Source organism: Ylistrum balloti, unplaced genomic scaffold (assembly GCF_031769215.1).
Source record: "Ylistrum balloti isolate Yb309-2 unplaced genomic scaffold, AGI_CSIRO_Ybal_v1 Utg370414, whole genome shotgun sequence".
Taxonomy (NCBI): Eukaryota; Metazoa; Mollusca; class Bivalvia; order Pectinida; family Pectinidae; genus Ylistrum; species Ylistrum balloti.
Genome location: NW_026782281.1, coordinates 45,737 through 59,381, shown reverse-complemented (window position 1 = coordinate 59,381; position 13,645 = coordinate 45,737). Strand labels below are relative to the sequence as shown.

At 36.3% G+C, this 13,645-nt stretch overlaps 1 protein-coding gene across 1 annotated transcript; it reads left to right on the top strand.

The window, feature by feature from the left end:
* Nucleotides 1–4,957: 4,957 nt before the first annotated feature.
* LOC132554499 (leucine-rich repeat-containing protein 70-like) lies at nucleotides 4,958–10,030 on the top strand. Its single transcript, XM_060218808.1, has 2 exons — nucleotides 4,958–5,044; nucleotides 7,255–10,030. Exon 2 carries the CDS (start codon nucleotides 7,285–7,287, stop codon nucleotides 9,337–9,339), a length of 2,055 nt encoding a protein of 684 aa, XP_060074791.1. The 5' UTR covers nucleotides 4,958–5,044; nucleotides 7,255–7,284; the 3' UTR covers nucleotides 9,340–10,030.
* Nucleotides 10,031–13,645: the final 3,615 nt, after the last annotated feature.

Here is a 13,645-nt window from a genome sequence, read left to right as displayed (position 1 = left end):
CATGGTTACCATCGTGGCACTGAGGTTACCATCGTGATACAGGGGTTATTATCGTGGCACTGAGGTTTGCACAAAGGTTACCATCGTGGCACTGAGGTTACCATCGTGGCACTGGGGTTACCATCGTGGCACTGAGGTTACCATCGTGGCACTGAGGTTACCATCGTGGCACTGATGTTACTATCGTGGCGCTGAGGTTACTATCATGGTACTGGGGCTACCATCATACTATCGTGAAACCGGAGTTACCATGCTGGGGTTACTATCGTTATACTAAGGTATTAACATCGTGATACCATGGTAATCATCGTGATACTTGGGTTACCATCGTAATACCGGGGTAACCATCGTAATACCGGTGTTACCATCGTGATACTGAGGTTACTATCGTGATACTAAGGTATTACCATCGTGATACCAGGGTAACCATCAACAGCATACATTGAAATGTTTGTTTTAATCAATAAATCATAACAATGATAGAATCAATACCGTAACTTTATATTCATTTCACGATAATGGAAAGTAAGAAGGACGAAGTCCAAGGTTTGTATTCTTAATGTGATAATCTATCAGTCTATCTGTTATAAACACATATAACCATCAGGAAGGCGTGATAATACATACGTGGAATGATGACCAACTTACAATAATGACAGTGTTCAGCTGTTCAGTGGTTGGTTGGTGCCATTTCTACTTTTTCGTTTTTTCCATTGTTCAATACACGAAAAGCAAAACTGGTACTTATCATTCATCAGAGATTGCAGACCAAACACGAGTGTAAACGAGAAAGATGAATGGGGGTAAATCTACATCTACAGCTTTAGGGAGCAAACATTATTGGTCGGAAGGGAAAACATCATCAGCTGGGAATCAAACACTTCTAAAATAATTATCGCAAGGTGCATTATGGTACGTGGTAAGGAACTTCAGCTCTGATAGAGATCGCATCTGTGACTGTTATTTAACACGTAAGACGTCTACTTTGACCGAAATCAAGTACTTCTTATCCATGCTGGGCAACATTGAATGATTACTGATAAAAAACCCTTGGGTGTTCATTGTTTAACGGTTTGATCCAGAGCGTTTTTTTTTTTTTTTTTGGCAAGAAAAGTTATAATTATATACAATATCATTTTCACTTTATGTCCGTCATTTACACACCCACGTTAAGCCTGCGTACTTCACTTCATTAACAAAATATGTGGTTGCACGTGGATTCTGGACAGTACTTGTTTACATATTCTGCTCGAGACATATAACCACTTCCGTTTTAAACACTCTAACTTCTGGCCACACACTGAACCTATTGACTTGAGTTTTCAGTATGTCAACAAGGTACAATTGTCTGTTGTATTGAGAGCTCGGATAGTATGTATCGAGGAGATGTCTCGAAGTAATACACAAGCATCGTGTTGGCGGGAATATGTCTGTCTCAAACGTTTAATGGCTGCAATTTTCAATAAAAGACCTGTTTTTCTTTATTTAAATCAAACAGGATGATAGAAAGAAATACTATTATTCATTAACATGGTCACATCATATAACTTAACCGGAAGTGGTGTTAGAACCACTTCCGGCGAATCCTTACATTTACACTGTTGTCTGTGGTCACCACCCGTAGTCTCGTAGTATCCATGTCCACCAGGGACTTCAGTGTTGGTCTTGACTGTCATTCCGGCATAATTTCGCTTCCGCTCACTTACTCTTTCAGGGATATATATAAAGAGAGAGAACTGTATGTCGCTACATAGTGTAAAATGCTTGTCAACTTTTGATTTGGTGAAGATTTGATTAACAAATAAGACCAAAATTAGAGAGCCTTATCTAACTGGCAAAATATTGGGACTTTGTTCCGGTCCTATGTCACCTGAAATTATCATACTAACTTAAAGAATATTTTTCACACCACTGGAAATATTCTTTTCATCTTATACCAAATATTCTGGAACTGATAGCGCTGTTGGTTAGAAGGTTTGTGGTTCGAAGCTCCCTACCTGTGGCGTTTTGTATTTCTCGGAAGCTGAGAAACTGTGCTGACATGGGTGTTTTTGTAGGCATGGCAATTTACCCCAATTGCTTTAAATGTCACGCGACGTGCTTCCCGTATGTTGTTCAGTAAGGTAACCACCAGCTGTTACAGCTGTTCTAAATGATCCAGGCTGTTCAAGCGGCGACACACCAAACAAAATACACCAAATAGCAGATCTTTTTATCATTTCAGATTCTTGACTAATCTTAAGATTCTGAAAACAGCTCTCCCGATTTTACCTGGGAATCTTCATCATAGATTCTGTAAGCAGATCTCCTGATTTTATTTAGTTATACTCACCATAAATTTTGAAAGCAGATCTCCCGATTATTTCTGGGAATCTTCACCATAGCTTCCGTAATCAGACCTCCCTGTTTTATCTGTAATTCTTCATCATAGATTCTGTAAGCAGATCTCCCGATTTTATCTAGAAATGTTCACCATAAATTCTGTAAGCAGATCTCCCGATTTTATCTAGAAATCTTATCATAAATTCTGTGAGCAGATCTCCCGATTTTATCTAGAAATCTTATCATAAATTCTGTGAGCAGATCTCCCGGTTTTATCTAGAAATGTTCAACATAGATTCTGAAAGCAGATCTCCCGATTATTTCTGGGAATCTTCACCATAGCTTCCGTAATCAGATCTCCCTGTTTTATCTGTAAATCTTCATCATGGATTCTGTAAGCAGATCTCCTGATTTTATTTAGTTATACTCACCATAAATTTTGAAAGCAGATCTCCCGATTATTTCTGGGAATCTTCACCATAGCTTCCGTAATCAGACCTCCCTGTTTTATCTGTAATTCTTCATCATAGATTCTGTAAGCAGATCTCCCGGTTTTATCTAGAAATCTTATCATAAATTCTGTGAGCAGATCTCCCGATTTTATCTAGAAATCTTATCATAAATTCTGTGAGCAGATCTCCCGATTTTATCTAGAAATCTTATCATAAATTCTGTAAGCAGATCTCCCGATTTTATCTAGAAATCTTATCATAAATTCTGTGAGCAGATCTCCCGATTTTATCTAGAAATCTTATCATAAATTCTGTAAGCAGATCTCCCGATTTTATCTAGAAATCTTATCATAAATTCTGTGAGCAGATCTCCCGATTTTATCTAGAAATGTTCAACATAGATTCTGAAAGCAGATCTCCCGATTATTTCTGGGAATCTTTACCATAGCTTCCGTAATCAGATCTCCCTGTTTTATCTGTAAATCTTCATCATGGATTCTGTAAGCAGATCTCCCGATTTTATCTAGAAATGTTCACCATAAATTCTGTAAGCAGATCTCCCGATTTTATCTAGAAATCTTATCGTAAATTCTGTGAGCAGATCTCCCGATTTTCTCAAGAAATCCTCATAATAGATTCTGTAAGCAAATCTCCCGATTTCACCATAAACGATTCTTAAGGCAAATTTCCAATTTCATCTGAGAATCTATAAGACTGATTCTGCAAGAAAAAAGTGTTATTTATATGCCGTTTGCCATAGAATCTAAGGAAATGAAACTTTATTTAAGCTTTTTATGATAGATTTAACAAGCAAACGCTTATATATATATTGCGTGTATGTTAATACACAATTCCAAATTCAAAATAGATCATAGGTCATAGGTCATCCGGAGACAAGGGAAGTTTGCTCTGCACGTGGCCGGAAATCTTTACCCGATAATGTTCCGAATGTTCTTCGAATGCTATCCTCCTTTTCACACATCCTGTTTCCGGTTTCCAAGCCTCAAGATCGTACATTGCATCACCTAAATATTTGATGAATTACTGTGAATCTTTTGTGATTTGATTTATGATATCATTCATTAAGTTGAATCAATAATTTCAAAGAAATGGAAACCACGACAAACCATTTTTGGTCACTCTTTGACCTTTCTCTTAATGACGCAGCAACTTGGCAGCACTCGTGGAAGTTCACGTGAGACACTAGTTTAATAAAATCCACCTTTCGTTTTTATAACGTCAAATGTAAGTGGAAACCTTCCTATCTATTTGTGAAAAAAATCCATGAAGAATTTCATTCTGGAAGCAATTAAAATTACGCAGAAGTACATGTACCTGGAAAATGAACTATCTTCACTGATGAATTTGTCGAAGTTATTTACTCTTTTGAATGTATATATCTAATAAGAAATAAAAACATTCTATATACAGTAAAATAGTTAATCATTATGATCTAACTGAACACGTATGTATGTACTTAAGGAGACTGGTATACGTATACCAGGCTGGCGTAATACTCTTGTAAGTAAAATAGTATATTGAGTATATATATTACGTGCACGATTTTAAGAAAAAAAAACCTGCTATACTTGATGAACCGTACTTACAATCCTAGTGTTACCAGTGTCACGATTTAGTGCTGTTATTTAAATACTTGAGTCACACACGAATACCTATTCTCTGATTTGCTCTCTTTATATTCTGATTGGCGTATGGCCCTACATAGCATAATTTTCACAAGCTATCCACCAAAGTACAATGTACGATAATTTTTATAAAAAATTTCATTACAACTTCAACGATTGCACTATGCTAAATCACAATAATTCTGGAGATTTTTTCCACAACACTTCCCTGGTTTTAACAATTTTCCAGAAAAAAAAAGAAAAATGTACATCTTAATCATGTGATGTTTATTTGTAATGTGTAATTCATAATCAAAAATCATTTTACTATACGGTATTGTCAGTTTCCCCAAATAGATATGATAAAACTAATAAACAAATAGTGTGCCAGTTTATAACATTACAATTACTATCAGCTAATACTGAAGTCATATAAGTGTCAAATGGTATTTTACATCCGGAAGTAAGCTACACACTTGCCTTGGTTACTTTGGTGAATCTGGGCATGCGCAAGTTTGATGAATCATTAAAATTCTCACTATTTAGAGGTCGCGGAGACCTGCGAAATTACGCAGAGATAAATTAAATGTCTAGCACATTGCGCCATTCATAACATCGTGGATTGTTTATAGAGATAACACACAGGTAAGTATTTGTTATGTTTTATTTGGTGATAAAGATTTTTTTTCTCTAGTCGCCATTTCCATCCTAGGCAAGTCAGTTGCTTTAAATTTAATTAATTCTAAATTTCTTTAGACTATAAACATCTCCGTCTGAAGATTTTAAAATCAGAGTTGAATGTCCGACTACACCAATGATAACCTCTATGTGTACTGTAACTGACATTTGTTAACAAGATATCGTTTAAACTGACGAACAAGTAGCTTGTCAGATAGTGATGGAAATCGCTAGTCTTATACAGATATCAATACTCAATTTCTATCGGACATTCCATGTGAAACGAACACTTTTATTGAAACTGAATACGGCTGATTTTCATTTGTTCTTTTAAAAATATAGAAAAATTTCCCTGAAAGAAATACTCCATGAAGAAAGAGGATTCTGCGCGATAGTACAAATATATTCTATTTTGAAAAAGAATATTGAAAAAAAAGACGGTAACTGTCAATATTTTAGAGAATGTGTTGAACTCAGAACAAAAATTCAAGGTGCATTCAGCATCTATTTCTCATGGAAATATCGAATTGTTCCTGGCATTTAATTTGATTTTTAAAAAAAAATGTTTGTGGCCATGAAATACTACTGCTGTCTCCATGACTTTTTGTCATTATTAAATTGTCCATGTTTTCTACTTTCTTTGTCTTTGGTATGTTCACATTCTTTGTTAAAATATACTCTTACGAATCTTGATGATACCAAAAACACGGAGAAGTAGAGAATTCATTCTCTGTATAAAACACGAGTTTACTACACGTGTCTGTGTGAGTAATGACAGATATCTGTATACTATCACAACACATTGTTTGTTTATTGTTGATGAAAACAATGACGTATTTGTTTGGCTAAGTAAACCATGCCATTTCCCTAGCTTTACAAAATATCGATACAAATAGTTTCTTTCCGAGTATAAGGAAATTTTCACATAATGTATAAATATCAGTGCATATATATAATATCGTCATGTGTAAAAAGAGTAGTGATGAACAATTCCAGATATAGAAACTGACTAGGTATATACACGGAAGGTTTACGTGAATTGCACCTGAAGTTTTTAACTGTTGCGTCATAATTATTTATTACTGCCTCTGTCAGAGGGCGGTTAAAGGCCTTATCATCTTAATCGATTTTCAGCAATTAAGGCCTTTTGTAACGATACACATGTATATATATATATATATATCACTGACAAATCCTACATAGAAGAGACAGCCATGAGGAATTTTAGTTCATCAAGTTCTAAAATACCTATATTTGTATTGAAAAGTGTTTTCATTTCTGTGTCGTCAGTGGATTTTTCATAAATGTTCATCTCTATTTTGAAATGTTAACAAAATATTAAGATACCCAAGGCATAAAGAGATAACATCACTTCATTTTCCTGATCGTTCCTTAATTTTCACTGTGAATTATTATCGGCTTGGCTTTATCTTAAAGTGTGCGTTATAAAAACACATATCCTCTTTGTCCTGGCCGAATATTAAACATAAAGGAATTCATATAAAATTTAAGTTCATTTTCACATTTCTGTAAATGTAATATCACTGAATTCTTGAATAATTACTCATGATATCTATCACCTATTTTAGATAAGTATTTATGATCAGAAACTTGTCATATTTATTGAAGATCAATAAAGACTTTTGGTAGGAGTGCCTCTTACACACTCTATCCCTGATTTTCTTACAAGATACCTAAGACATACGCCGGGTATGTAACGGTATTGAATAATAATACGCACTCCGAGAATGTTTTAATGGTATTCAGAAAATGTCTGGTATGTGTTCGTCACCTTTCTAACATCTTGACTGGAATATTTTTTATTTATATTGTAGAAATCTTCTATTGATACTCTCTGCGTATTAAAAAAACCTTTATAAAAATACACACTTTAATTTCCACATAGATGTATCACCGTAAACATTACTTAGTAATCAGAAATCGCGAAAAACTTTTTAATTTTTAAGGTACATTTTTCTAGAGAAAATAAACAGTAGATATATATTATTCAGTTTGTACTAGTTTCGATATCGATGTGTTATCTAGAAACTCCTTTTTTCAACTTTAGTCGTTTTACCTATAAAACACCACATAAAGTGCGACACTGAAGTACTTAAAGACAAAGTATATGTTACGGAAATTGAAAGTAATTGATATTGATATTTTTTTTAAAACAGATTCTTTGACGACAGGAGATAAAACAAGAAATGCCACGGACAAAGTGTTGTCCTGTTGTCCTCGTTTTGTTGACCGGAATTGTCGCCATCTTGGCACAGCAGAGATGTCCGAGCGAACTTTGCCGTTGTGAGAGAGGACATCCGGGCAAAGGTCGCATAATCAACTGTCGGTCACGTGGCCTGAGTAGAATACCCCACTTTATGCCTTCGGATGAACTATTCTACGAACTCACGCTAGCCAACCAGGTTAACTGTGACCGTTGCAACAACTTCACGAGCATACTCAAGGATGCATTTAAAGGATTAAAGATAAAAGTTTTACGTGTGGACAACGTCAATTTGGATTCTGTTGACCCTCATGCTTTTAATGGACTATTGATGTACATTGAAGAAATTTCCATACACGGAAATGGACGCCATCCACCCCCGTACCGTGCTTTATCTACTCTGACAAACCTGAAGAAATTAACTCTGAATGGATTTCAACAAACTTCAATCACCCGTGAAAATGCAGACTTCAGTCGTTTGTCTAACTTACATGAACTTGTGCTCAAGAACATGGATATATCATATATTACGAAAGACGCTTTCAAAGGCCGGCTCCAAAAGCTCAAGAAGTTGCGAATGGAATACTTGCCACTCGGAAGCCTCCCTGATACTGGTTTGATGCCTTTGACAAATCTAGAGGAGTTAAGCATAGTATATGTCAATTTAAGACGAATTCCATTCGGAGCTTTCAGGTCTTTTAAGAAATTGAAAGTGTTGGATATGTCTCACAATGCTATTAACGACCTCGTTCCTGACTGTTTTAAAGGGATCGAGAACTCGTTGGAATACTTGGGTCTACATCTGAATCAGTTAGATGCCGGAAATATTGGTCCTTTGGCGTCACCGACCTGGAAAAAGCTGACCCAACTGAACATTGGACACAACTATCTGAAACGACTTCCACTCGGTTTGTTTTTCAATATGAGGTCGTTGGAATACCTAAATTTGGATTCGAACAGAATTACTTCGCTGCAACCAGGATCTTTTCAAGGATTGCAGAATTTGACCTATCTAGACCTTTCAGGAAATATGATCTCGTCTTTGGTGCCAGGGATGTTTCAACACACTCCCAGACTCTCGGAATTGGACTTAAGTGGCGAAAATACTCGACAGTTTAATCTCACGGCTGACGGTTTACGTGGCTTAGGAGAACCTCTAAGAAAGTTGTACTTAAGAAGTACCCCAGTTGTTGAGCCAGAGTTGTGGGGAGCAGTTCAGACTCTCTACAATATACATACACTGCAGCTTGATGGCACAAAACTCACCGAAATTCCAGACTTCCAATTCGTACACAATACCCATCTCGAGGAACTAAATCTAGAACAAAACCGATTCAGCCAACTCAATGAAAGGACATTTTACGGGTTGTCGCAGTCCTTGAAGATCCTTTATCTTCAAGGTAATCAGTTTCGGACAATTGGACGATGTGTGATGCAACAGCTGACGTCATTGGATACGTTATATCTGGGAAATAATCCGCTTGACTGCGACTGCAGACATCGCTTCTTACGGCAGTGGATTATCGATAGAATCGCAGATGACTTCCTCAATAAATATATCATCGAAAGCTACTGCAACACACCTAGCAATTACATGGGCAGGGCTCTTTGGGAAATACCGGAAGCGGAACTTGTTTGCGAGCCTGCGTATGAAGAAGAAATATGTGAAAATATTTCCACGGTCTCGACTCCACATACAACCAAACAAACTACTCTAGATCCTTTTCCGACTTTGCCGCACACCGGAAACGGGTCATCCGTGTTCCGGTTCACAAAGATCATTGAGACGGACACTGGGATACGTCTAGAATGGACGGCAGATGAGGAAATTGAGAATGGATTTAGTCTGGAGTATCAGCTCTTGGGTAAAGTATCAGAAATCAGAGCCGAAGAACTGCATAGCTCAAAACGGAACTTTCTGATATCGGGTCTCGATAAGAACACCCACTACCTCATGTGTCTTCGAGTAAAGCCAAAACACAGAGAAACTCAGGAAAAAGAACAACGGACTTGTATTGCTGTTAGAACACTTCCGTGAAAAGTTTTGTGTAAATACTAACACTTACATGAAACTGACTTTGAAGATACGAAACCATGGCGCCGCATGGATTAAAAACTGATATTAAATATATTTACATCATACCAATAAGAACACTAACTATCAATAAGGTAGCTACAATAACAAAAGTTGGACAAATTTCTTAATTTGAAATAAGTAATAAGAAATATTTTGTAGACATATTTTTTCAAAGTTTTCTTGCTATAATAATATCAGAATACCGTTGATGCTGTCCACACCAGTGATATAGATAGAAATAATGTTTTTGTGTACATTTTGAATAATTCTTTTGTTTCATCTCGAAATTTCTTTGATGAGAAATATACTTAACCAGAATTTTTCTTTTACGAACAATTTCACCATATATTTCGTATTAAGCAATTATGTGAAGAGAACCCAAAGTACCCAATTGATTGAAACGGATACCTCATATTGTTTTATGTCTGGGGAAAATCGAGACCCGGTGGTTATGATCTTGGCTACATCATGTATAGTGTGACATTGTAATGTAACGTTGTAAAAAAGAATTTGTACATATGATGTTGTAAATAATTGCCATTCACTTAATTATATTATTAACTTATTGAAATGTCGCTATCTCGAATACCTCGCTTATCTCGAAATAATTGTCTCTAAGCCGTTTGTTACTTGTACCTTTTTCTGTGATAAAATGAACTTGTGATATATGTAAATTATTGTAACGTCTTGAAGATTGATTAAACGTGGATAAAGATCAATCTTTTGCCTCCATTATAATTTCATATTCAAACAGATTTATACTTATTAAATCTATGATAGTTCATACATTTTCAGCGGCTAGACAGAACTTTCAGCAATTTAATTTCACAATACCATACGAACAGAGAAGATTGTAAAATACTATAGATATAAGCAGAAGAGAAAAAAGGGGGGAAAAAAACAAAAAAACACATGGAAATTTCCTGTTTACAAAAATAAAGAGTTCAATTGTGGCAATTTTAAATAACGTCTTGTTGAAAATCAATAACTCCAGTACGATACAAACATACGTGTATCACTGAGTGGGTTCAATTGATATCAATTATCGGTAAGTGTGGGCAATATTTAGGACTATGAACAATGAAAAATAACACTTAAATTTCCAACTTTGTATTATTTATATATATCATACCGTGATTGGTTTTAACATTACTCATAAATGATTCTTTTTACGTCTTCGACATCACGCGATTCGTTGATTTAGGTTTTGTGACGCAGGCCAATGATAACGCCGTGACCCATGCCACACGCCAACTTCCGGCGTGGTTTCTAGCGATCAACGCTCGTTTATTCCGTGCACGGAAACAAACCAAAGTATTTCGGAAACATACAATGACCAAAATCTCATTGTCGTGCGGGGAATGTAATGAACGTCGTGTGTGTGTGAGGTACTAAATGTGGGACACCACTTGAACACATTAAAGTCAAATCTCTGTGTCTATAAAGTGATGTTTTCGTTTAGTCATGAACCAGTCGAGTTTGACAATGCATACAGTGTAATATCAAAGAATGAAATACGACATGACGTTGAAATTTAAGTATCTTAGGTCAAGAATTTGAACATTGCGTATTTAGTTATCTGTATAATTTCCTTCACAAAATAGCATCACCTAGTGATTAATTGTTATCAATTGTGACAAAGATAAAGTCGCGAGTTTTTTGGTAGCAGGAAAGCGTCCGACCGGTTCTTGTATCAATGTCCTCTTTCAGAAATTACTAAATCTAGAATGTGCTAACCTTTGGATTGAAGACATAAGTAACAGAAAACCAAAAAAATCTAATTCGGAACCTATATAAACCCGGGGCACTCGAAGGTGCTATCCTTTGTCCTCTTTTCTTTTATCGCAACCGACATAAACTCTATGGTATCACCGACGGCACGTAACTTTATATTGCAGTGGACAATATTCAGACATTGACATAAATTAATTTATAATCCCGTCAGTGGCTGGTAGACTTAAACACATATAAAACAGAACCTATTGTGAGAAGTAGGGAAAAAACCCAATAGTCCAATCTGACACACGGACAAAGTACCTATTGTGAGAAGTAGGGAAAAAACCCCAATAGTCCAATCTGACACACGGACAAAGTACCTATTGAAAACATATCATTACGTAAGTAATTTGCAATGCATTTATTCTCAAAAAGGTTATTGAGCAGGTCAAGTTAGTTTCATCATGTCCGAAAACTATCAAGTCAACATTATATGACTATTCAAATGAAGCTTGGGTAAAGGACCTATGTAGGAGACGGGAAAGAACGTCCCTTTTGTATCTCACTTCAAGTCGTTAGGAACGACTAATTGTGGGCCACCCCTTGAAGGTCAGGGAATGTTTTTCTAATGTCTTCATATTAAGGAACATAAGAGAGGCTGCTGTATTACATAGCATTAACACAGGAAGGCGACCAATTAGTTGTCTTTGTTATTGTTTTCTTCCATGTATTCTACTAAGGAAACAATGAGGAGCGAAAACTGATCTGTTACTGTAGCAACACTTGGGCTATGCATTTTTTTGTCTTACATGTCTGCATCTTTTTCTGTGTTTTCTGTCTGCTGTTTCTGCCTGTGCTTCATTTCCAAACTTGTATCTTGACACCCGTCCTCATGTGACCCTATTCTGATTAAGAGTTTATGCCCTTAGTTTCACTCTGTTTAACTTCACAGCCGAAGGGGGCCGAGAATACTGACCCTATTTTGTTATATACGTGGGGGAGAATTGAGAGATATAAAGAGTATAGAAGTCCTAGGTCCTGTGTTGTTTGATAAAGAGCAGACAAGTATATATTAATCCTAGGCTCTGTGTTGCTTGATAAAGAGCAGACAAGAGTATAGAAGTCCTAGGCTCTGTGTTGTTTGATAAAGAGCAGACAAGAGTATAGATGTCCTAGGCTCTGTGTTGTTTGATAAAGAGCAGACAAGAGTATAGATGTCATAGGCTCTGTGTTGTTTGATAAAGACCAGACAAGAGTAAAGATGTCCTAGGCTCTGTGTTGTTTGATAAAGACCAGACAAGAGTAAAGATGTCCTAGGCTCTGTGTTGTTTGATAAAGAACAGACAAGAGTATAGAAGTCCTAGGCTCTGTGTTGTTTGATAAAGAGCAGACAAAATTACAGAAGTCTCCGTTTATGTGTTGGTTGATGAAGAGCAGACAAGAGTATAGATGTTCTAGGCTCTGTGTTGTTTGATAAAGAGCAGACAAGAGTATAGATGTCCTAGGCTCTGTGTTGTTTGATAAAGAGCAGACAAGAGTATATTAATCCTAGGCTCTGTGTTGTTTGATAAAGAGCAGACAAAATTACAGATGGCCTAGGCTCTGTGTTGTTTGATAAAGAGCAGACAAGAGTAAAGATGTCCTAGGCTCTGTGTTGTTTGATAAAGAACAGACAAGAGTATAGAAGTCCTAGGCTCTGTGTTGTTTGATAAAGAGCAGACAAAATTACAGAAGTCTCCGTTTATGTGTTGGTTGATGAAGAGCAGACAAGAGTATAGATGTTCTAGGCTCTGTGTTGTTTGATAAAGAGCAGACAAGAGTACAGATGTCCTTGGCTCTGTGTTGTTTGATAAAGAGCAGACAAGAGTATAGATGTCCTAGGCTCTGTGTTGTTTGATAAAGAGCAGACAAGAGTATATTAATCCTAGGCTCTGTGTTGTTTGATAAAGAGCAGACAAAATTACAGATGGCCTAGGCTCTGTGTTGTTTGATAAAGAGCAGACAAAATTACAGAAGTCTTCGTTTATGTGTTGTTTGATAGAGAGCAGACAAGAGTATAGAAGTCCAGGTTATGTGTTGTTTCACAGCGAGCAAATAAGAGTACAAAAATCCTGTTCCGAGAGTTTTATCATCTATATATATCTTCTTTTACGTTTTTTTTTTTTACTTTTAGGGAAGTCATGCTATGAAGTCCAGATTATGACATTTTAGTGTGGTGCTACCAAAACAGTTCACACTGTCATCATCTTCATATGAGCTTTAAAAGAACATGGGCTCGTGTCATCCGCTAGGTGGCGTGCGTATATATGGTGACATATCAGACAATAAAGGAGATTAGGTGAGAGGGAACCCTAGCAATTTAACCATGTAGACTCATTTACTTTGGTTTTTATTTTACGTATTCTGACGCTCTGGACAGCAAAATCTCCTTTCCTACTATATCCTATCTTGGTGACACACTTTTTGTTTGTATGTGAAAAGCACCGACTGACATGATGTTAAATAATGTTAAATAAAACAATGAAAATTTCACCTCCGGAAAGGCCCTTTG